The following is a 24034-nucleotide window of genomic DNA, read 5'->3' as shown; positions in this document are numbered from 1 at the left end:
CTTATAAGAGTACCGTCTTGAAAATTGCAACCCTTTTTTGCAAGGTCTGAGTTGCGGGTTGAAATTTGGAGATGCGATGTGCACACACACACACACAATCGATATCAGGACCTCGAAATTAAAATGTTTCTATGGCAGCTGAGAAGGCTTGTGCTGGACATATTGCTTAAAGGAATTGAAGCTCTGTCGTGAAGAGTTCTCCCCTTTCCCCCCCAAAAAAGTGCAATAAACTGTAATCTGCTTTTTTCATTCCTTCTTAAACTGGGCATTTTAATTTGGATTATTGTTTCTAACAGAGAAACTTTGGGTCTTTATGATACCGACTTAGCTATTGTATGGCTAAAGGGGGAAATGAATGTATTTTTTGGGAAATAACAAACTGAATAGTTTGGATTACCCAAGCAAAGAAATGTGCCTTTTGTGATTCTCTATTCTTGCTGTGCAAGAAGAAACAATTTCTCTCAACCCAGGTGTATAGTACTTTATGACCCTGTGGTATTTTAATTAGGGCACAAACTACATTAGGAATGAATCCAAGCTATGCAGTAAGTCCAGCTCTCATTCATTCCGGATGGGGCTTTCACAGGAAAGGTTTCCAATGGAGTGTGCATATAGTAAAGTCTTATGGACGGGTTGTTTTGCAGCAAATGTCAACTTAGCTTCAGCATAAACTGCTTGGTACCTTCTGGCTCGGTTCAAGGTACAGTGGTACCCCGCAAGACGAATGCCTCGCAAGTCGAAAAACTCGCTAGACAAAAGAGTTTTCCGTTTTCTGAGGTGCTTCGCAGGACGAATTTCCCTATGGGGTTGCTTCGCAAGACGAAAACGTCTTGCGCCTTTTTCTAAAAAACCGCCAATGCATTCCTATGGGAAACTGTCAATACACATTGGTGCTTCGCAAGACGAAAAAACTCGTAGAACGAAAAAACCCGCAGAACGAATTAATTTCATCTTGCAGGGCACCACTGTACTTAGATGGATCAGTGGAATCTATTTTGACTCTCCGTTTAAGCCAATGAAGCTGCCAAGGTAGGCCTCTTCCAGTGTGAACCAACCTGGACTCTGCAATCATCGTCTGAGACCCATTTTGTGTACCTCTTCCACGAGAGGTCCAGAGGGCAGCAACACAAGAACGGGCCTTCTCTGTGATGGCTCCCTGCTTGTGGAATGCTCTCCCCAGGACGTATGGGACAGCTGCATATTCCTGCATTGCAGGAGGTTGAACCTGATGATCCTTAGTGTCCCTTCCAACTCTACAATTCTGTGATCTATAGCAGGGACGTCCAACTCCCAAGAGACTGCGATCTACTCCCGGGATGAAAAACTGGCAGTGATCTACCCATTTGGGGGGGGAGGAGCCAGAGTAGTTGAGCTTTTTTTTAAGGGGGGTTCAGCTTCAGTCGGGCCGTTGCGTTGCAGGGAAGCAGAGAACTGCAACCAGGAATGGTCTACCATTGCAAAGCTGGAGATCCGTGAACCAACGACCAGCACGCGCGCAGATTCTCTTTTTCCCCTGCAGAGAAAAATGAGCCCGCGATCTACCGCTGTCACCCGGGGATTGACCTGTCGATCGAGGTTGACCGGTTGGACATCCCTGAACTATAGGGTGCCAGTCAGCCCCCTTCTATTTCATCGAAGCTGTGGTGCCACCTTCCTCTCTCAGAAAACAGAGCTTTAACCTCCTAGGAGAACAAACGAAATAACTTGCTGCCTCCCTGTGTGAAATTCCACTCATCCTCCCTGTTTTCCAAGATTTTCTTCCTGGGACGTCCACAGGAATTCCTATTTGTTTTACTCTCTGGATTGTGCAAATTATTAAAGTTTATAAAGGGATACCAAAAAAAAAGGAAAGTTCTTTTTGTTTTGTTTTTAGCCATATGTTCTAAATGGATACGTGTGTCCTAGCTAGCGATCATAAAGGAAAGAAAGCATTCCAACAGAACATTGGCTGGATATGGTACATGAAGTTCCAAGTCCTTCTCTGAATTTATGCAAAACAGTTATGCAAGCATGTGTCCATAATAAACAAAATGGTGGGAGGTGGTGCTCTTTTTAGTCAGTTGTGCTTTTTAAAATAATAATAATAATAAAAACCTCCCCAAATCCAATTTGGTTGTCTTTTGTCCTCATTTTGACCTATAAAACGCCTAATTGGTATCAAACATTTTGTGTAGGGGCTTATTTCAGCTGTAAACATATTTTATTCTTGGCTACCATTTTATCCCTGAGGCATTTTAATTGCACCGTCTCATTCGAGACATTGAGCTTTCGCTGCAGACGTCTGGCTTAATTCGATGTCAGCTTTAATCATTCCAGGTGTTTGAAGCAATCACCGTGGTTTTGTGGGGTTTTTTTATTTTTATTTTTTACATAAGCTCAGAAAAATGTTAATGCTACGTGAACTCCTCCTTTGCCTGATAAACACGGCCCACAAGATTTATTAACTCGTTTTAGGAGTTGACTCCAAATAAGATCATAAAGTCATTTGTGGACCTTTTTCAGGGTTACAGATGTTTTGGTGCGGGATAAGATTAAGTGCGTTTGCGGATAATAACTTCTCCGGTATCGCTGCCTTGTTGGCTCAGCGAAAGGGCTCAGAGATTGAGCTTGGCACGAAACGTACACTTGGTGTGTCTGGGTCAAAACCAGACATGATGTGGGCGACAGTGATTTTTGGCAGCCCCACTTTCTCTACCTGTCGCCTCCCCCTCCTCGTGTTAATAGCAGCAGAGAGGACATGGGAGGAAACATTTACCCGTCTCCCTATGGGGCTGCTGATTAGCAGAGGAAAAACATGGGAAATCCTAATCTCCCTAAACCAGCCTTTCTCAACCTGTGGGTCCCCAGATGTTGTGGAACTACGACTCCCATCACCCCTAGCTAGCAAGGCCTGAGCTCAGGGATGGTGGGCGTTGTAGTCCAACAATATCTGGGGACCCACAGGTTGAGAACCGCTGCCTAAACAGTCTTCCAGGCATGTGTATGTGCACAGGATTCATTTACCATAGAGGAGGAAGTGGGGTTGAGTGTGCTCAGTCTGCCCCATCAGTGAAGGGCCGTACCTCAGTAGCAGAAGGTTCAGTTCCAGCATCTTCAGGCTGGAAGAGAGTCCTTGACTGAAACCTTGGAGAGCTTCTGCCTTCAGGGAACGCAGTTCTGAGCTACTTGTGTCTAGTTTCCAAGATTTGGAGGGTGACGGTGTGCAGTGCTCCTACTGTGAAGGAAACTTTGGCGCTCCTCTAGGCTCCTTGTGCATTCTAGAAGCCTTTCCAACCAGAGTAGGTTTCCCACTTCAGAAAGTCCCCTGCTTACGTCATTAAGGATGATGGGGACAGAGGAAGTAGGATAAGCATAGCTGCCTAGCTTCTTCCACTAGTTTTAAGGGGGGTGGATTGTGACTCTTAATATTGCAATTGGGGTACATGAAGAAGGCTTCAGTCATGGCTTAGGGATGGCTGCAAGCGCTTGGTTCTGCTGCAAAATGTTTCTAGTAGAGAGCAAGGAGCAGTTTATTTGGGGTTTGAGTACCACCACCCTATCTTTGGTGATGCTGTTGTGTGTCTTCACCTCTTCTATGCATACATGCCCACGATTCATCTCGCCACTGACACTAACGCCACCTTCTTTTGTCTCTCTAGGTTTCCGATATCCAGGCCAGGACCGTTTTGCTCACATGGTCTCCTCCGAATGACCTTCTGAGTGTGGATAGGCACAGCAACGGTTTGCCTTATACCTGTATTTACGAAGTTGCCTTATCAGACAAAGGGAGGGATGGAAAGTACAAAATGATTTACAGGTAGAGAATATCCAAGTGCTACGATTTTTACATGGTCTTAAAAAAACCAAAAACTAAGGTGTTGGGGTTGGAAGGGTAAGGAGAAGCTGCCACCGCTCTTTTTCCAGCGTGAAGCACAATGTTCCTTCCACTTTCACAGTTGTCATTTTGCCATTTCCTCCTCCCTTTCAGCTCCCCTCCCAGCGGTTTTTTCCATAGTGTTCACCAGCTGGAATAGCCGTCTGCTGAGAGTGTGTGTGTGTGTGTGTGTATCCCAATGACTTCCAGAGCGGAATATTGGTGGCCTGCCAGCTTGACTACTGTGTAGTCCACACATTTCATCTAGAAAGAGGCCATTTAGCAAAGAAATTTACGAATTCACCTTTTGCCTTTGAGAGCATTTCCATAAGCTTGGATGTCACTGAATTTTAATATGGGAAGCAATAGGGCTTGTGGAAGTGTGGGATTTATATGTATAAGTTCAGCATCGTATTGCTTTAAATAGTCACAGCTTCCACCAAAGAATCCTGGTGGCTGTAATTTGTTAAGGATGCTGAGACGTGTTGGAAGAACCCATCTTCCCCCACAGCAGACCTGTAATTTCCAGACTGGTTGAACAGCCAGACCCTCTTCCGAGGGCACTGTAGCTCTGCAGGAGAAAGAGGGGTCTCCTAACAACTTTCAGCGCCTTTAAGCAACTACGCCCACTTTTATATAAGCTCTATACAGCTGACTGTGCCCCACAGTAATAAGATCTTTAAGTCTTCAGATGATACAACGGTGGTTGGTTTAATCACGGGTGGAGAGAGGGAGGCGGCCTATAGGAAGGAAGTTGAGCAGTTGGGGGAGTGGTGCAGGAAAAACAATTTACTCCTTAACTTAAAGAAAACAAAAGAGATGATTGTGGACTTTAGGAAATGTAAATTGAATATTCAGCCACTTATTATTGAGGGGAAGTGCGTGGAACAGGTCTCGGTGTTTCGATTTCTGGGAATGGAGTTGAGAAGATGACCTAACATGGGGAGAAAACAGGAAAGACCTGATGAAGAGAGCATAGCAGAGGTTATATTTTCTGAGAATCCTCCGAAAAAACAATCTCTCAAAGGACCTGTTGGTGGCATTTTACCATTGTACTTTGGAGAGTGCATAAACTTAGGGTCTGTGTGTGTGGTTTGGGAGCTGCATGGCCAGGGAAAAAACAATGCTGTCCAGGGTTGTAAAGACTACAGAGAGAATAATTGGGTGCACTATTCCCACCTTAGATCAAATCTATGCTGTCAGGTGCCATAAGAAAGCTGCAGAGATAGTGCAGGATAGTACTCACCCTGGAAATGATCTCTTTCAGCTTCTGCCTTCTGAAAGAAGGTATAGGGTCATAAAGACCAGGACAGTTTTTACGCAAATACAATTCTGGTTCTAAATGAGGCATAAGGAGTCTCTCTAGTATATTGTATTTTAAAATGGGGGTTCGGAGTTTTTAGGGGGTTTTGAATGTTTTATATAAATTTTCAGTTTCATTGTTCTGTATGGGACAATGACCATAAAGATATTGTATATCATATATATCGTTTCCCAGGATTCTCTGGGGGAAGCAGCTACTGTTTAAAGTTGTTTGACACTGATTTAAATGCGTAGTGCAGCGGAGGCCTTTCTATTGTAAGTGCTCTGGACTTATAACGAGTTTAGAACATGGTGGCTGAGCACAATGGCTTGGCTTTCGTAACATAGGTTGCATGTTGTGAGTGTGTCACTGTAGTCACACAATCCATATTTTGTACCAAAATACAGTGGTACATTGGTTCCCAAATGGCTTGGGTGGTGGTACTCCTGAACAAATCGGCTCCTGAACACCGCAAATGTGGAAGTGAGTGTTCCAGTTTGCGAACGTTTTTCAGAAGCTGAACGTCCGGCGCGGCTTCCGCAGCTTCCAATTGAGTGCAGCAAGCTCCTGCAGCCAGTTGGAAGCTGCACCTTGGTTTTTGAACCGTTTCGGGAGTCAAACGGAACGGATTAAGCTTGAGAACCAAGGTACCACTATACAGTATCTTTACAGCCATACCAATGGAAATTCCACTGCTTTAAAACTCTCCATGGTATCCAAGAGGCATAGTAGTATTATTTACATACTGACCTTTAAGAGAGGTTTACAAAACGAATGAAACAATGAGCATACACATACAAAATCTATATTTTGTAAAATCTGTAAAACAGTGCCAGAATTGACTCGAGAATACCCAAAAAGAAGAGTGGGGTAGGACTGATTTAGGCCTGTAGCCTCCATGATCCATTGATGACCATTTTTCTCTTTTTGGAATCAGCACTGTGAGCATGCCTGGACTGTGTTAGACATTGATTAGAGGTTGCTCTGTCCTTAAAAAAAGAATGAAAGAAATATTTACAGTGTACTCTGTTATAGAAAATAAAACCTGGGATTAGCTCAATTGTGCTTAATTGCATTTTACACTGCTTGAAATTACTACTTTTCCTTCAGAGGCTGGTTTTTTTACGTCTTTAGAAGTAAGGTGTGCTATACATTTATGTAAATTGGCACTCTTTGTATAAAGGTTACCATTTTTCATTTCCTTTTTTTAGTGGAGAAGAATTGGAATACAAACTGAAAGATCTTAGGCCAGCAACGGAATATCATGTCAGGTGAGCTACATTGGTTGGTGAGATTTTGCAGATTCAATCCCTTTGGTGATAAATGTTGCAGCGGACTGTCCCAAACTTTATAGTTGCTGACATTTACATGTGGATATTTAATTATCTGGCTTAATTTTGTAAGTGCTTGAAAACAGAATCGTGTTTTCCCCTCTTTTGGGACATAATCTAAGTCAATGTTGGCAGCTTGGTGTTCCTCAGTGTATCGCTAAGTTTACAGGTATTAACAAAAGTTATCTGGGATTGTCAATATTTGGACGGTCACTGTAATGTCAGTAAACGTAAAATACTGGAAATGTTGTTTTTCTCTTGACTACATAGGTCAAGGATAAGACCCCTTTTCCACACATGTTTAAACAGGCTGTGTGCTCCAAATCTCTCCCTGCCTGTTTAGATTTATTTCGTTGTTTTACATTCCGTTGCTGGATTGTTGTTTCTGAGGAAAAACTTTAAAAAGCTTCTAGAATGGTTGAGTGATAAGAATAAGGTAGACTAGATGTTCCTGCCTACAAAAAATATTGTGTCTCAGTCTTGTTAGAGCAGGGTTTCCCAATCTTGGGTCTCCAGTTTTGGGACTACAGTTCCCATCACCCTTAAAACTGGTCCTGCTAGCTAGGAATGTTGGGATTTGTAGTCCAACAACAGCTGGAGACTCCAGCACAGAGTATTAAAAACAAAACGCAAAAAAGCACCCCCCCACAAGTTAAGTGTCTCCATTTCAGCCCAGCTGAATCTTTACCTGCCCCACATGGGCATGGCTAGGCCCAAGCAGCCTCACAGCCGAATGAAGAGGCTTGGTGGGCTCAGTTAGGCCTTTGGGCTAGAGTTTCTCCATGTTTGAGTTAATGAATGTGGAACCAACGGATGATTGTCAACTAAGGCTGCATTCAGACATGGAGTTTCAACCGCCCTTTACATGGCAGTACCTTTTTGTGTTGTAGAAATATGGCTTTTTGGTTAATATGCCACCATGCTAAATTTTAAATGGCGGGAAAGAACTGCAGGCCGCCATACTGCCCCAAACCTTATCAGCACAAAACTCCCACCATTTTCCAAGTTAAGGGAGTCGCAAAATGGTATTTTCCTGGAAACGACACAGAAATGAGCCCTGAGCTTCCACTTGATTTCCAGAAAATTACGTTATGTGAAAAGCCACGTAGCATGCAAAAAACAAACAGTTATGGAAATGCCTAAGTTTTTCTTAGAGTAGACCCATTGAAATTAATTCGCCTGACTTAGTCTCGTTCATTAAATTTAATGGATCTGCTCTGAGTAAGATGTAGTTGGCTACTGCCCCAGATACTACCAGACCCCAGAGAAGGGTGCAAGAAGATACCCGTATTTTTCGCTCCATAAGACGCACCTGACCATAAGACGCACCTAGTTTTTAGAGGAGGAAAACAAGGGAAAAAACTTCTGTGCAGAGTGTGTAAGCGGCTCTTGCTTTTCTTCCTTTAAAGCAAGGAAAGTAAGAGCTGCTTACATGGCTTTTGTCCTGCTTTGCGCAGCTCTCACTTTGCTTGCCCATCCTTCCTCCCGCCTCGCTGTAAACCGAGGCAACGCCGGAGCAAGAGGAGGAGACACACCGGGACAGATGCTTTGCTTGTTTTACAGCGAGGCGGACGGAGGGGCAGACGGGAGCCCCTTCCGCCCCTCCTGCCAGCTCACTGTGAAGCCAGCAGAGCAAGCGCCGCTGACACGCTCTGCGCAGCTCTTCCTTTAAAGCGAGAGCTGCGCAGAGCATGTCAGTGGCTCTTGCTCTGCTTGTTTTACAGCGAGCAATGGACGGGAGCCATGGCTCCGGCTGTGGAGGTATCCCTCAGCTCACGACTGCAGCGGCAGCTGAGGGATCCCTCTGCCGTCCAGTGCATTCGCTCCATAAGACGCACAGACATTTCCCTTTACTTTTTAGGAGGAAAAAATGTGTCTTATGGAGCGAAAAATACGTTAAATCCCCAAACAGGTTCCTGGGGACCTGTGCTAGATTGAGGGTGGGCTTTGTGTTTCTCTGCCACCACCAGAACTCCCTTCTCTGGCATGTCGCAGTGTGAGGGAAGCATTTTTGTCCAGCCGTTGGTTCCCTTTGGTTTAAGGGAGGGAATTGCTTTGGGTTGCCTTGCTACGTTTTGGCAAAGGCAGAGAGACTGTCTCCTTTGCTTGCTCCATGTGTCGTCTCCCACATTCACACGCCAATAAAGAAGGCGTTCAAGAGATACGGCCTAGAAATGATTTACAGAGAAAACTTACGGCTGGATCCAAGTTGCATCCAAAACGACAGCACACCCGAAGTTATACGGGAGAAGCTATTTACGTGTTCATTTGGTTGCCCAGTTTGGACAAGAGAGCGCAGAAGCGAAGTCAAGAGTGTCTTAACCTTGGCAACGTTTTCCAGAGGTTGACATTTTCAGAGGGATAAACTGTTCTGGAATATGCCTGTGGTTTTTGCTGCTTATACACTACTGTATAAGGCTTTCCAGCATCTTTCATATGTCACTCCTTTGTGAATGCAGGTGTCTTTATTTCTTTCCAAGGAGATGTCATTGTGGGTCATGTTCAGCGCTTAGTAGCCTCAAATAGAAACCCACACAATGTTCTGATGCAATTTCTAGTTGCTTTGTTTTGTCTGCATCCCTTTTAAAGGAGCTCTGCTTTCGAAAGATTCACGTACAAACGCGTAAATATTTGTGTTAACTCATTCATTTTACAATGTAGTAGATACGGTGCACATATTGCCATATATCCCAAGGCGAGCTGATGAGGCAAAATTTGCACTAGCTCACGCCTTATGCCCTATACCAGTTCTCAAGGAGTGCTAGTCTTCCTTGAGAGCTCCAAGCCAGTTCTTCAAAGCTTCCCAATCTAGCACTTCAGTGGAGTCATGGGAATGCCTTGCCGAATGGCTGGCGCAAATGGTCTTGCCTCTCACACCAGGTTCTGATTCACTGCTCAGCCTGCAAAAAAAGAGAGAGAACACTGAAACTCAAAATATGGAGAAGCCCTTTGGCATTGTCCCCCCCTAGTCACAGGAGGTCATTTTTGAACCAGGTTAGGGCCATGTTGATGTGAATAAATAACCTAAATTTGGCAGAGGGGGCTTGTCTGGACTGAAGATGGTTAGTTTCTGGTTCCGTCCCCCTGCATTTGGACTACATATTGAGCTTGTGCCTTTGAACGTGAACTGTTCCGACTGCCCTACAAAAGCTGGGCCCACTCTAGTAAAAAGAGCCTCTTACACAGTAGCATCTATTTTTTATTTAACTACTTAAACGGGAGATAAGTAGCCGCTCCAGCAACATATCTCTATTTCCTCAAATCCAGAAATGCAAGAAGGGCTTTCACTCTTGCTAGAAGCTGGGCCTTGACCTCACCGGTTCTGGAAGGCTCCTATAGAAGAGTCCCGTATGCACAGAGACTTTGCGCCTGCCCATTAGGAGAGATAGGAAGCCCCGAACATATATTTTTTAGATGTCTTTTTTATGCTGAGATTCGTAGAGACACCACTGATCCTTTGCCAAAGAGGCTCGCCGATCTTTCAGACAAGTCTAAACTTAATTCTCTCCTCTTAGGCAAAGATCACAAGACAACCTGGCTGGTAGCCAGATTCTGCACCCAGATTTGTAGGCACAGATCATCCTCTAGAATAAAATAGCTTACTAGTGAAAAGCTGAAGTTGCCCTTTGGGGCGCCTCAGTGTCAACTTTTATGGTAGCCCAAATCTCAGTTGTACGGGTGTAGGTATATATCTCAATTTTAACTCATGAGCTATTGCTGCAATCTGCTCTAATTGTATATTTTATCTTTATGAATTCTGTTTTTATTGTGTTCTGGAAGCTGGTCTTTGTCCGTAATAAATTATCTATCTATCTATTTAACTACTTTAAAAACTGCTTGATATTTCTTTTTTTTAAAAAATCTGTTTTAATTTGTATACCAAAATATAACACAAAAGCATATACGAAGCAGAAAAACCAGTAAAACAGTATTATAAAAACAGGAATTCACTAACAGAACTTCTCCTGCAACTTATCAAACATCCACTTGTTTTCAGAAAATACATGTCTGCATGGTATCCTGCTCCTACATTGGCTTCCCGGACATTTCCCATCCAAGGCACTAATCCAGTATATCGGGGGGACCAGGATCTGTGGCCCTTCAGATGTTCTTGGATTTGAGCTCCCATCACTCCTGATCATTGGCCATGCTGGAGGTTGGGACCTATGGGAGTTGTGGTCCAACGGCATCTGAGCAGGTCACGTGTCCTTAATCCATGCAGTAGGTGTTCGGCGAGGCTACAGCGTCAGATAGCGCTAGGTTGTTCACCAGGGTCACTGAACACTGACCTGCTAAAACATTCTAGTGAGGTTGACGAAAGGAGCAAGGAAGCACTCCTTCAGATGCAACTAAATAACACCTTCTTATTTTCCGCCTTCAAACTTTGTTCCCTATTTCAGGGTATATGCCGTCTACAATTCAGTAAAGGGATCCCGTTCAGAACCCGTTAGCTTCACCACGCACAGCTGTGCCCCGGAATGTCCTTTCCCACCCAAACCTTCGCACAGGACCAAAAATTCCCTAACTTTACAGTGGAAGGTAAGCAATGTGAAAGCTCTGAGATCCTTTTTGTGCTGCATCCTTTCAAAAAACAGATTGGTGGACTGTTTCTGGCATATATGAGCAAAGCAAGGGGAAGTACATTTGCGTCAACAATAAGCTGTTTCCTATGTGGGCCGGGACTTCCCACCATCACAGAACTGTTAGAAGTTAGGAGTTAGAAGGGAACCCAAGAGTCATCAAATCCTTCCCCTTCTGAAGGAGTATACCTGAAGGAGCATCTCCACCTCCATTGTTCTGCCCGGACACTGAGGTCCAGCGCCGAGGGCCTTCTGGTGGTTCCCTCGCGGCGAGAAGCCAAGTTACAGGGAACCAGGCAGAGGGCCTTCTCGGTAGTGGCACCCGCCCTATGGAAAGCCCTCCCACCAGATGTCAAAGAGAAAAATAACTACCAAACTTTTAGAAGACATCTGAAGGCAGCCCTGTTTAGGGAAGCTTTTAATGTTTCATAGGTATTTTAGTGTTTTGTTGGAAGCCGCCCAGATTGGCTGGGGAAACCCAGCCAGATGGGCAGGGTATAAATAATAAATTATTATTATTATTGCTGCTGCTGCTGCTAGGCTCGGGCCTCTTCCTATGGACATTCTTAACGGATTTTCTGAAGGGCTTCTCTTTATCTTCCTGCTTTTGTCAGGCAGCTGAGGGTTCTCATCTGATCTTCTTCCTGTCTCCAAGCTATCAGCAACTGGCCTGGTTCACCTGTAACAATAAGCCATGGTCTGTTTAGGCAGAATGAGGTTTGCTTGAATGTCTGAGCTCAGCCTAGCTGGCTAACCATGGTTTGGGTGAGCCGGGTTGGAAGCAAGCCACAAAGTGTGAATTCATGGTTTGGTATCAGCTTATGAACCATGGCTTGTTTTAACTGATGTTGCGTCCAAATCCAACAATCTTGCCTAACCACCCTAAGAGGCTTACAAAGCAGCAGCAACATGAGGCAAGAGCAGCTGGAGAACAAGCCAAGCTTTAGAGAAACCAAGCCGTGGCCTGTTTGGTCACCTTTGAGATGATTCATGGTTTGTTGAACCAAAATACGGCTAAAACAAACCATGGCATATTGTTATGTCACTTCTGGTGTTAAACCCGTCAAGCCGTTTCTGCTGAGGAACTCTATTGTAGCATTTTGTGTGGGAAGTTGAAGACGTTTCTGTAACATTTGGGCTCAGAAAAGGGAAATTTCAGCAATGTGATTAAAACTGGCTCAAATCCTGCAAGCTGTTTCATGCTTACTTTGTGGATTTTCTGCTCAGTAGTCGCCACACAGCTGGTGTGATGTGTGAGGCAATCTTCAGGTTTGCTTCAGAGGGGGACAAAATTTCTCAAGAGTAACGCTCATGGCCAGAAGAAGCACAAATGAAGGCACTGTATAGCTGATGTGGTAAAACACTTGCTTTGTTTGCAAAAGAGCCCAGCCTCTGGTATTCCTAGACCCCTGTTTGACACTCTGGAGAACAGTTGCTGGTCAATGTAGACAAGATGGTCTGACTGGCCTAGATGGTCTGACACAGTATAAAGTAGCTTTCTGTGTTTCTATATAAATGCTGATCATGAAAGTGTAAATGAAACCCAAAAGGTGCAACATCTGTTTAAATTTTTGCTGTGGGGATTTCTAAAAGTCTTTCCCCCTGTAATCTTCCTGCCAGTTTCCTATTCTGTTCTTTCTCCCCATGCGCAGGCCCCTATCGACAATGGTTCAAAAATCACCAGCTACCTTTTAGAGTGGGATGAGGTAAGTGATAATCAATCAGGAAAAACAGCAATGAGCTTTCTGTTTTGCCCTAAATCTGTTCTATAGAGAAGCACAAAATCCTTCAAACACAGGAGAATGGAATTCTGGAGGTGTAAAGTCAGATTTTTTGTGGTTATGCCCTGTAAAACATATTCAACAACATGTAAACAACGCAGTTCAGAAACACCAGTACAGTTCAAACCATGCAGGTGATTATGGCTGCATATGGACAATGCATTTAAAGCACTTGACTTCCCCCAAACAATCCTGGGAGCTGAAGTTTGTGCAGGGTGCTAGGAATTATAGCTTTGCGGGGGGATAAACTACAACCCCCCATGATTCTTTAGGGGATGTCATGTGCTTTAAATGCATGGTGTGTGCACAGCCTATGTCCCTGGTATTAAGGTCTTAAAAGTGAGTGTAAAATCGTACATTTTTGTGTTTGCTGACTTCAAGTGCGTTTGCTTTTTTGTTGTTGTCTTAAACGAGTTGTCACCAACCTGGGGCCATTCAGAAGATTTGGATTGCAACACCCATTAGCATATCAGCCAGTCTCTGGTGTGATTGTCAGTGGAACACAAAACACAATCCACTGTGAGGCGTCTGAAATAGCAGCCAACCCATGCCTAGCTTGGGAAGCGTAGGCATGTTTATTTCTTTAAATCCATTTCTCTCCTGCTCTTCCTCTGTACAAGAAGAGCATTAAAATATAAAAAAAAGCCGCAGCAAAAAAAATAATTTACATCCGTCAAAATAAACAGGTGGGTCAAAAACTCCTGAATGAAGGAGTCATCCAAATCTCTCAGGAGAGGAGTTCCGGAGTCAGGTAGCCACCACAGAACATACCTTTTCGCACATTGTCACCAGACAAAAGGCAATTTGAATAGATAAACAAATGTTACTTATTTCAAAAACTCTACAGAGGTGAACTTCGTTAGCTCCTGAAAGGAAACGGCATTGTGCTTGAGACAGCCAGTTATTTCTCAAGTCTGCCAGCTTTGGATACAGAAGGAGAAACTGCCTTCTAAGTTTCTTTAGAAAATAAAGAAACGTAAAAGTGAGGAGGAATTAAAAAATAGAAAGTGAGGAGGAATTAAAGAACCTTCTAATGAGGGTGAAAGAGGAGAGCGCAAAATATGGTCTGAAGTTCAACATCAAAAAAATGAAGATCATGGCCACTGGTCCCATCACCTCCTGGCAAATAGAAGGGGAAGAAATGGAGGCAGTGAGAGATTTTACTTTCTTGGGCTCTATGATCACTGCAGATGGTGACAGCAGTCACGAAATTAAAAGACGCCTGCTTCTTGGGAGAAAAGCAATGACAAACCTAGACAGCATCTTAAAAAGCAGAGACATCACCTTGCCAACAAAGGTCCATATAGTTAAAGCTATGGTTTTCCCAGTGGTGATGTAGGGAAGTGAGAGCTGGACCATAAGAAAGGCTGATCGCTGAGAAGAATTGATGCTTTTGAATTATGGTGCTGGAGGAGACTCTTGAGAGTCCCATGGACTGCAAGAAGATCAGACCTATCCATTCTGAAGGAAATCAGCCCTGAGTGCTCACTGGAAGGACAGATCCTGAAGTTTAGACTCCAATACTTTGGCCACCTCATGACAGTGGCGTAGCGTGGGTTGTCAGCACCCGGGGCAAGGCAAGTAATTTGCACCCCCTAACCCGTGGATTTTAGCACTGCGAGTGTGAGCGCCCCCCCCCCAGATGTTGCGCCCGGTGCGGCCGGCCCCCCCTGCATCCCGCACGCTACGCCCCTGCCTCATGAGTAGGGAAGACTCCCTGGAAAAGACCCTGATGTTGGGAAAGATTGAGGGCACAAGGAGAAGGGGACGACAGAGGACGAGATGGTAGGACAGTGTTCTTGAAGCTACCAGCGTGAGTCTGACCAAACGGCGGGAGGCAGTGGAAGACAGGAGTGCCTGGCGTGCTGTGGTCCATGGGGTCATGAAGAGTCGGAAACGACTAAACAACAACAACAAGAAAATAAATAAATAGGAAAAAAGGAGAGTTAAGCAGGCACTTCAGTGTAGCCTGCTTAGTGGCAATCTGTCCAGGAGCTCTCAGACTTGCCGCCGGCTCCACCAGCTAATCCAGGCGCAAATTTTAACCCGAAACCGAGGCTTTAGTCTGTTGAGGACGCTGATCAATCAATCAGAGTGTGCAGCATAAGGTACACGCAGGCATTGCACAGAAGGAGGTGCGCACATGTGCATTTTTTTAAACGACGATAAGCAATTAGTGAAAGATCGTCCATTTTGACTTTGGGAAACGTGACATTCATGAATCCATATTAAGTTTTGTGCCGTTGTTCTCTTTCAGGGAAAAAGAAGCAATGTTTTCAGAGAATGTTACTTTGGGAGCCAAAAACATTACAAGCTGACGAAGCTTTGTCCGGCTGTGGGCTACACATTCCGATTAGCAGCTCAGAATGACATAGGCATGAGGTAAGTTGCACCTGATCGCAGCTGCACCTGTGTGCGTCGCCGGCCTCCCAAATTGAACTCAGAGCTAAGAATTATAAGAAGAGCCTTATTGGATCAGTCCAGAGGCCCACCTAGTCCAGAATTCTGCTTTCTACACTGTCCAACCAATTTTGTTCCGGTAGAGCATGTAGGGCAGGGAGGGTGGACGGCAGGGACACCAGCAGTCAGGGGAACCTGAGTCAGTGCCAGGCAGAGCCCATCTTCCTCCCTACTATGTTATGTAGAGGCAACACTGAGTCTAAGGAGCAGGGTGGATAAAACTCAATGATTTTTTTATTTAAAAAAAGAATCAGAAAAATCGGATTTTTAAAATTTAAATCAGATTTATTTTATTTAAATTGGATTTTTAAAATTTAAATCAGATTTATTTTATTTAAATTGGATTTTTAAAATTTAAATCAGATTTATTTTATTTAAATTGGATTTTTAAAATAAAATGCTTTCTAAAGATAGTTTTCTATTTAAGTTACATTATAGTGCAAAGGCTATTCATCAGGAAATAAGGATTTGTTTTAAGTTTTTCAGGTGTGCTAAAACTCAGTCTACGTTTTTTGTTTTTTCTTTAAACCCGTTTAACCACATCAGTTAACAAACATGGATACATATGCTATAATGTTATTGTTTTAGTTAAATAAATTGTTTAGATTGTTATTAAGGAAATGATTGTTTTCCTCCTTCCAATAAAGTACAGCAGAAAAGTTGTCCAGATATAAACAGTTGACTTCTTAAACCTCACAATAATTTCATAATTATCTGTCAATGTGTTTCTAATGGTATAACCAAATCAGTAATTTTTAATATAACTGTAAAAACTACTGAAAATTTGTTATTCCAAAAATGAAACCTTCGTCTGGTTGTAAATATTAAGATTATACCAGCAAGAATGAGTCTTTCTTTTTTTAAAAAAGATTTAAATCAAGTCTTACTGACTAGTGATTTAAATCGAATTGACGGCCTTCCTCGCTCAGAGCAGGAGAGAGACAGAACGTGCATTTCAGCCTCGATTTGCAGCTGGAAACGGAAAAGTGTCAGCATCAAGTTAGGAAGAATTATTTGTTGTGTTTATTAAAAAATAATTATATACTGCCATTTGTGTACTGAAGTATCACTGCTGTGTAGTGCAGTAAATCCTAAAACGTAAACCGGAATAAGAAACACGAAACAAAGCTGTATTCTGCTTCCACTAGTAGAGTGAGTAGGGACGCGGGTGGCGCTGTGGGTTAAACCACAGAGCCTAGGGCTTGCCGATCAGAAGGTCGGCGGTTTGAATCCCTGCAACGGGGTGAGCTCCCGTTGCTCGGTCCCTGCTCCTGCTAACCTAGCAGTTCGAAAGCGCGCCAGCGGAAGTAGATAAATAGGTACCACTCCGGCGGGAAGGTAAACGGCGTTTCCGTGCGCTGCTCTGGTTTGCCAGAAGCGGCTTAGTCATGCTGGCCACATAACCCGGAAGCTGTACGCCGGCTCCATCAGCCAATAAAGCAAGATGAGCGCCACAACCCCAGAGTCAGTCACGACTGGACCTAATGGTCAGGGGTCCCTTTACCTTTAGAAGACCGAGTAGTCACGGAAAGCAAGACTAGGCACGATTTGCAAAGCAGAACTCAGGGAGAAAGTCTAGTAGAATGTTCAGGAGTAGCAATAAACGTGATCGAGGAAGTTCAGCCAAGAGACTCTCTAGTCAGTTAGACTGGTAGAGGGCTGGAAGAATTGACAGGTGTGGATCTGTGGCTTCCTTGTTTTGCGGGCACGGGCACCAAATAAAACAGAAGTTCTAGTCCCGCAAGTTCCAAAACATGAGCCCTTTCCCCATTTTTTATACCTTATCTTTGTTTCGTTCAAGTACTGCCACAGGTTCAGATGAGGCGCTTCATCATCTCAGCCAGCCTTGTTATCTAAGGCAGGCATAGGCAAACTCTGCCCTCCATATGTTTTGGAACTACAAATCCCATCATCCCTGACCACTGGTCCTGCAAGCTAGGGATCATGGAAGTTGTAGGCCAAAAACATCTGGACAGCCAAGTTTGCCTATGCCTGATCCTGAACGGCAACTAGCAAATCCGGTGTCTGCCCAGCACCTGCTCACTAAGATTCAATTTAGAATTTAGAATTCAAAACAGTGCGTGACTACTAAGCAGGAAAGGGGTTTCGTATTTTGCGGGGGGATGTGTGTCCTGTTGCACTTTGCAGTATGTTTGAAGGGCCACACTCTCCCTCTTCTTTTGCTCCTTAGTGGCTTCAGCCAAGAAGTTGTATGCTACACGTCAGGGAATATTCCTCAAACCCCTTCTGCACCGAGGCTTGTCCGTGCTGGAGTCACCTGGGTCACCCTGCAGTGGAACAAAGCAGAAGGCTGCACACCAGAGGAAGTCACCACCTACACCCTGGAGATTCAGGAGGAGGATAATGTAAGTTCTGAGTTAATGCAACCGAATCCAGGAAGGGCTGGCATGAACCCTGAATACAGAGGAAAGCAAGCACTGGGTTGAAAATCCCCTCCTCTTGGTGCTTTATCACAGGTGTATTCTGCAACATGTTCTTAACACGATAATGGTGTACTAGTTATCCTGCAAGGCTTCCCCAGTGCTGCCACGTTATTGCTTCGCAGAGGGGCTACGTGCAACAAAAGCGGGACAGAAATGGAATTGGAACATTGGTGGCACAAAATGTTACAGGGTGTGACTGCCCCAATACTTTTGCAGGCACAAACAGTAATGAAAGTGGTATTGCGTATGACTGCCCCGGTAGCATCATGAGCACAAATCATCAAGGATGTGCATTAAAAACGAGGCGTGCTTTTATCCTGTGGAGGAAGGTTCCCAAACTGTGTGGTCCAGGGGTCAGCAACCTTTTTCAGCCGTGGGCCGGTCCACCATCCCTCAGACCATGTGGTGGGCTGGACTATATTTTGGAGAGAAAAAAATGAATGAATTCCTATGTCACACAAATAACCCAGAGATGCATTTTAAATAAAAGCACACATTCTACTCATGTAAAAACACCAGGGAGGCCCCACAAATAACCCAGAGATGGACATATTCTGTTCATATAAAAGCACGCTGATTCCCGGACCGTCTGCAGGCCGGATTGAGAAGGCGATTGGGTTGCATCTGGCCCCCGGGCCTTAGGTTGCCTACCAGTGGTCCATGAGCATCATTCAGGTGGTCCATGTCATGCTTGCATTAAATATCCGTACTGATTTTAATTGTATTATTGCTTCTGTTACCATTTTGCTCATTGCATTTTATTGTATATTATAGTTTGATTTCTGTGGGATGCAATGGGTAATGCAACATAAATAGGAATGCAATTGAAGAGTATACAGCATCTCCCAAAGTGCATTAGAGTTGCCGCAACAGGCAGAAAAATCATTTAAGTGTTCCACCGAGACCATCAGGAAATTGCAAGAGGTTGACGATGAAAAAAGTTTGGGAACTGTCAGGATACATCAACGCAATAACTCTGGGCCAGTTGACATCCCATGGAAGTTGACCATCTCCTGGCGGGAACCACGGCTCTGGGGAGAGCAAAGGTTAATTCTTTCAGGTTGGCAGCACATAACTGCCACCCATGTTGTCTCTTCATGGTAGAGAAGTTGGGAAAGGCAGAAGTGAAATACTTATGTGTCACAGAGTCTTGGCTGGGATTTATTTGCTCCAAGTAGACTTTGGAGCTCACGAAGCCACAGAGCGAAATTCTTATACTTTCATCTGTTATATGCCATTTGAGAAATTAAATAGTGAGCTCATTCTGTCGCTGTGGATCCTTTATGCGGCCAAAATGCCACATACAGACAGAGTGAGGGACAGGGAGAAGGATATATTAGCAGGCTTGGGGGAACCCCACCGTTTGCAGGAAGGAAAAAATAAACGTTGGGGGAGGGAGAGTCTAGAGGGCAGTGGGAGAAAATGAGGTAATGATTGGGGAAGGAATACTCACTGATTGTTGGGATGATGAGGCAGAAAGCCAGGGCTGGTGTGGTTGGAATGACAAATCCTGTAAGGGTGTGTGGATGGGTGTTGCAGCACGCCATGCTGCAAACTTTTGTTGCAAGTCCCAGTAGACTGTATCAATATCCACAGAGGCAGAAATTCATGCAGCTGCACCGATCTCAATAAATTGGGGGCTTCTGCGTATTGAATTGTCTTCCTCGTTGCTACTTATAGAGCCTCAGCTGAAAAGTCGCAGTGCCCTGGAATGTCTTAAGGGCCTTTTATAGCATTTGTATAGGTCTTGCGATTGAATTTTCTGAGTCCATTGTGAACAGAGGGTTATATTAATAAGATCTCCTATGACCCACGTAACAAAAGTTATATCTGAATCCGAGCCTGAACCTCCGTCATCAGATGCGCTGGGCTTAAAGTGCTCTACACTTGAGCGTTCCTATGAAACCTTCGCAACACAAAACGATTCGCTATGTGGTGCCATAGAAACAACATTGAAGGGACCCAGAAATAATGGTGTCCTTGGCTGCAAGGGACAATCTAAGCATCCTTTGTGAAACCAGACCAGGGAGTGCTGGAGATGGAGAGCTTTTTCTGAGTACTTTCTGTGTGTCCTTAGTTTCCACTGCGCTTTGCTTAAATCCCCACCCCACCCCATTTCTGAGCAGCTCTTCTCTTTGCCCCTGTTGCAGGCTGTGCCGCCTTAACACCTGTGAACTTGGTACGTGTACAGTGCTGCACCCAAAATGGCTCCCTGTGCAAAGCAAAAGAGCAAAGGGGTCCAATTAGAGGCAATCCGTTTTTTTTTTCCAGGGGTGGGTTAATTCTTAATTGGCTGAAAGGACAAAGCTTAGGTTGAGTTGTTTCTCTCCTGCCCAATCTCAGTGCAACATGGTGGTTTCTTTGTAGCCCCCATGAGTCATCCTCTAATGGTGGTGAAATAGCATCAGGGTCTTCTCGGTAGTGGCACCCACCCTGTAGAATACCCTCCCATTGGATGTCAAGGAGTTAAGTAACCATACAACTTTTAGAAAACATCTGAAAGCAGCCCTGGATAGAGAAGTTTGTTTAATGTTGTATTATGTTTTTAATATGTTGGAAGCCACCCAGAGTGGCTGGGGCAACCCAGTCAGATGGGTGGGGTACTATTATTATTGTTGTTGTTGTTGTTGTTGTTGTATTTTTCTGTCTATAAGAAGCCCCCATGTATAAGACACCCTCTATTTTGGGGGACTCCGATTTAATAAAATGGGGGGAGATACTATCCGTGTATAAGATGCCCCCTAATTTTTGACATTAATTTTTAGGGGAAAAACCTAGTCTTATACACGAAAAAATGCGGTATTATTACTACTACTACTACTACTACGAAGCAAGCTGTTGGCCCATACATCAGCTCTGTTTTGTTTATGTCAATGGCCCATTGTCCAGCTTTTGATATTGCACTGGGATGGTGGTTCCTTAAATCATCGCCATGCTCATGTTTGCAAGTATTAATGGCTCATATCAGTCAGCCTTGCCCAGTGTTTTGGAATACAAATCCCACGAACCTCGTGGGCTGGTGCTGATAGGAGTTGTAGTCCAAGACATCTGGAAGGCACCAGGTTCAGGAAGGCTGGCTCATACAGCCGATCCCACAAATATGAGTATTTTACAACTATTCCAGGTTTATCACACGTACGCAGCGTTCTGGCTTGTTTGATAACCTTGGCAGTGCACCCTCAGTTTATAAGCAAAGCGTTGGCAAGCAGGTAGGATGCTGCTGAATGCAGACCACCTCTCAAAATGCAGGGCGCTTGGTGACACATAAGCTCGTATATGAGGCTTTAGATTCATGCTCGTGAAAAGAGCCTCTCCTTGTGAGAAGATGCCCACGTGGCTGGAAGGGGCAACACTGGGTTTGCGCTCCGTCTGCTTGGATGTTTGGTTTGAGTGCCGCAGTTGTTTCAGGAGGCAAACAGGCTACGGTAGCCCAGGAAGGTTTGATAAGAGGGCAGTGTCTGGTGCAGTCCTGAGACTCTCAGCATGTTCCCTCCCTCACCCCCTGCTTTTTAAGCCCACAACAAATGCGCCAGAGACATTCTGCAACCAGCTAAAAAATAATAATTCAGAACTACAGAAACCTGGGAGGAACCTGGGAGGAGAAGATTTTGCCTGCAAGGAAGGCTCCCAGCTGTCCATGGAGGCGCAGGTCAATTCTTTGTCCAGGGCAGCTGTCTACCAGCTCCATCTGGTACGCAGGATGAGACCCTACCTGCCCGCAGAGTGTCTCTCCAGAGTGGTGCATGCTCTAGTTATCTCTCGCTTGGACTACTGCAATGCGCTCTATGTGGGGCTACCTTTGAAGGTGACCCAGAAACTACAGTTAATCCAGAATGCGGACTGGGAGCGGCTGCTGAGACCACAGAACACCAGTCTTGAAAGACCTACACTGGCTCCCAGTACGTTTTCAAGCACAATTCAAAGTGTTGGTTCTGACCTTTAAAGCCCAAACAGCCTTGGTCCAGTATACCTGAAGGAGCGTCTCCACCCCCATCGTCCAACCCAGACACTGAGGTCCAGTACCGAGGGCCTTCTGGCGGTTCCCTCCCTGCGAGAAGCCAAGTTACAGGGAACCAGGCAGAGGGCCTTCTCGGTAGTGGCACCCGCCTTGCGGAACGCCCTCCCACCAGATATCAAAGAGAACAACAACTACCAGACTTTTAGAAGACATCTGAAGGCAGCCCTGTTTAGGGCTTAATGTTTAATAGACTATTGTATTTTTATATTTTGTTGGAAGCCGCCCAGAGTGGCTGGGGAAACCCAGCCAGATGGGCGGGTTATAAATAATAATAAGATATTATTATTATTATTATTATTATTATTATTATTATTAGGCACATTCTGCGATAGAGAAGAGCATCTCTCTTCATGGGGCAACAATGCCTTGTCGCTTAGCGACGTAATAAGGTCAACACTGTTCCTTAATTGCCTCTGTAGTTCCTGTTTAACTTATGTCCTCCTTTACGCCTTAGGATAGTGTGTTTCACCCAAAGTACACTGGAGAAGACCGAACATGTACTGTGAAAAATCTTAAAAGAAGCACACAATATAAATTCAGGGTAGGTACTCTCTCTCTTTCTCTCTCTCTCTCTCTCTCTCCTTTTTCAATCTCTTCTCTCCCCCCCCCCCGAACCCCAGTTTTCTATTGCCGGACTTAACTCTTCATATTGTGATGTTATATTTACATGGTTCGTATTAGATGTTTGGAGAAATGGGATTATTGGGTTAAAAGATGGGGCATTCTGGGGGAGTTAGCCTGCCCCCTGCTGTCTGCTCCAGCTACAGCTGATGGCCTCCCCACTCTGTTAGATCCTGTTGCTCCAGGATTAGGATCGCAGCCCGTTTTGTTTTCATTTGAAATGTATCTTTGATTTCTTTTGCTCGCACTCTGAAATCTTGTTATGCTCTCTTGTTACTGAAACAGCAATGAAAATATTTTGGAAGAGGGGTGGAAGCAAAAGTCTGGAATTGGAGTCCGTGGGGCATGGGGGATTTCCAGAAGGCCTGGATCTGTTTTTTGCATTTTTGTGAAGAAGGGGGGGGGGAAGGCTCAGTGATTTTGGGGTCTTCCTAAAAAAAGGCTTGGGTTTTTACTTTTTGAAGTATGGCAACCCTGCTGCACTACCAAGACTTCAAAGCATGGAGCAGGTGGAAAACGGCTAGCAATTTAATAAACAAAAATCAGTTTTAAACTGGTTAGAAGGAAAGGCAATATTGAATATTACCTTTTTTGCTCTGCTATCCTAACATGTCCGAACCAAAATAGCATTTAAATGTCTTTTATGCCTTTCACTCAAGTTATCATTGACATTGAGTTCCTACCAATTAATTAAAATTTTGGGTGATTTATTTAAAAACTTTCATTCCTATTTAATTAACATCTGCTTGCTGCTCCTCATCGTACTTGGAGTTTGCATCCACAAAAAAAAAATCTGGATTTAATTTTAGTTGTAATTTTAGTATCTGGCCACTAGGTGATGCCCTAACTTTGTTTTTTGAGAGTTTATACTTTGTGTACACGTCAGAATTCTGATTTGAAATATATTTGTGTGTACAGAAATAGTTACTTAGAGTATGAAAGCAGCTCCATTGTTGAACTTCAGTGTCAGCTCTTACACGATGGCTCAAAGAAGTAGCAATTAAAATGCCGGGAAATATTCAGAATGGAAAACGTATCTCCTATTGATAACTATTTTAAGTGTCTATTTTCAGCTGGGAGACAGATAATTTTTGCGGGAATTGAAAGCAGTTTTTAAAAGGGAGACTGCTTCACTTTCACCTCTAGCAAACAAAATTTCATCGGAAATCGCAGTAAGAGAAATTAAGTGACTCAGAAATAAATATGACTAATTTCATTCAGACTTGATTCCAGTGAATGTTCTGTTTGCTTCATTGGGTTGTATTCAACTAACTGACATTCTGAGTGGACCCACTGAAATTAATGGACCATAAGTGGAGTAAGAGCCATTGTTTTTAATGGTTCTACTCTGAGAAGACAGAAGTGCCTGGCGTGCTCTGGTCCATGGGGTCACGAAGAGTCGGACACCACTAAACGACTAAGCAGCAACTCTGAGTAGGACTAACATTTGATACAGCCCCAGTACAAATAACTTAGGGTGGTTTGCGCCCAACATCTTTCAGATCCTGGTATGGGAGATGCTTGCTAAGACTGTGTGGGGAAGCCCAGCCAGGTGGGTGGGGTATAAATAATAATAATAATAATAATAATAATAATAATAATAATAATAATGATGATGATGAATAACTTTATTAATTTTTTCA

General features: G+C 44.1%; 1 protein-coding gene across 2 annotated transcripts in view; it reads left to right on the top strand.

Moving 5' to 3' along the window:
* The window catches only part of FNDC3B (fibronectin type III domain containing 3B), a 285915-nt gene that overhangs the window by 214783 nt on the left and 47098 nt on the right, over positions 1-24034 (top strand). For both annotated transcript variants that reach the window (XM_083441945.1, XM_083441946.1), the window contains exons 8-14: positions 3639-3796; positions 6368-6427; positions 10888-11026; positions 12720-12773; positions 15106-15230; positions 17500-17674; positions 22225-22311. In XM_083441945.1, the coding sequence (XP_083298071.1) occupies positions 3639-3796; positions 6368-6427; positions 10888-11026; positions 12720-12773; positions 15106-15230; positions 17500-17674; positions 22225-22311 (798 nt within the window). The remainder of the gene's footprint in view (positions 1-3638; positions 3797-6367; positions 6428-10887; positions 11027-12719; positions 12774-15105; positions 15231-17499; positions 17675-22224; positions 22312-24034) is intronic.

The sequence above is a fragment of the Podarcis tiliguerta genome (assembly GCF_965153285.1).
Source record: "Podarcis tiliguerta genome assembly, chromosome: 5".
In the NCBI taxonomy this organism is placed as follows: domain Eukaryota; kingdom Metazoa; phylum Chordata; class Lepidosauria; order Squamata; family Lacertidae; genus Podarcis; species Podarcis tiliguerta.
This window is presented reverse-complemented; position numbering and strand designations above follow the sequence as displayed.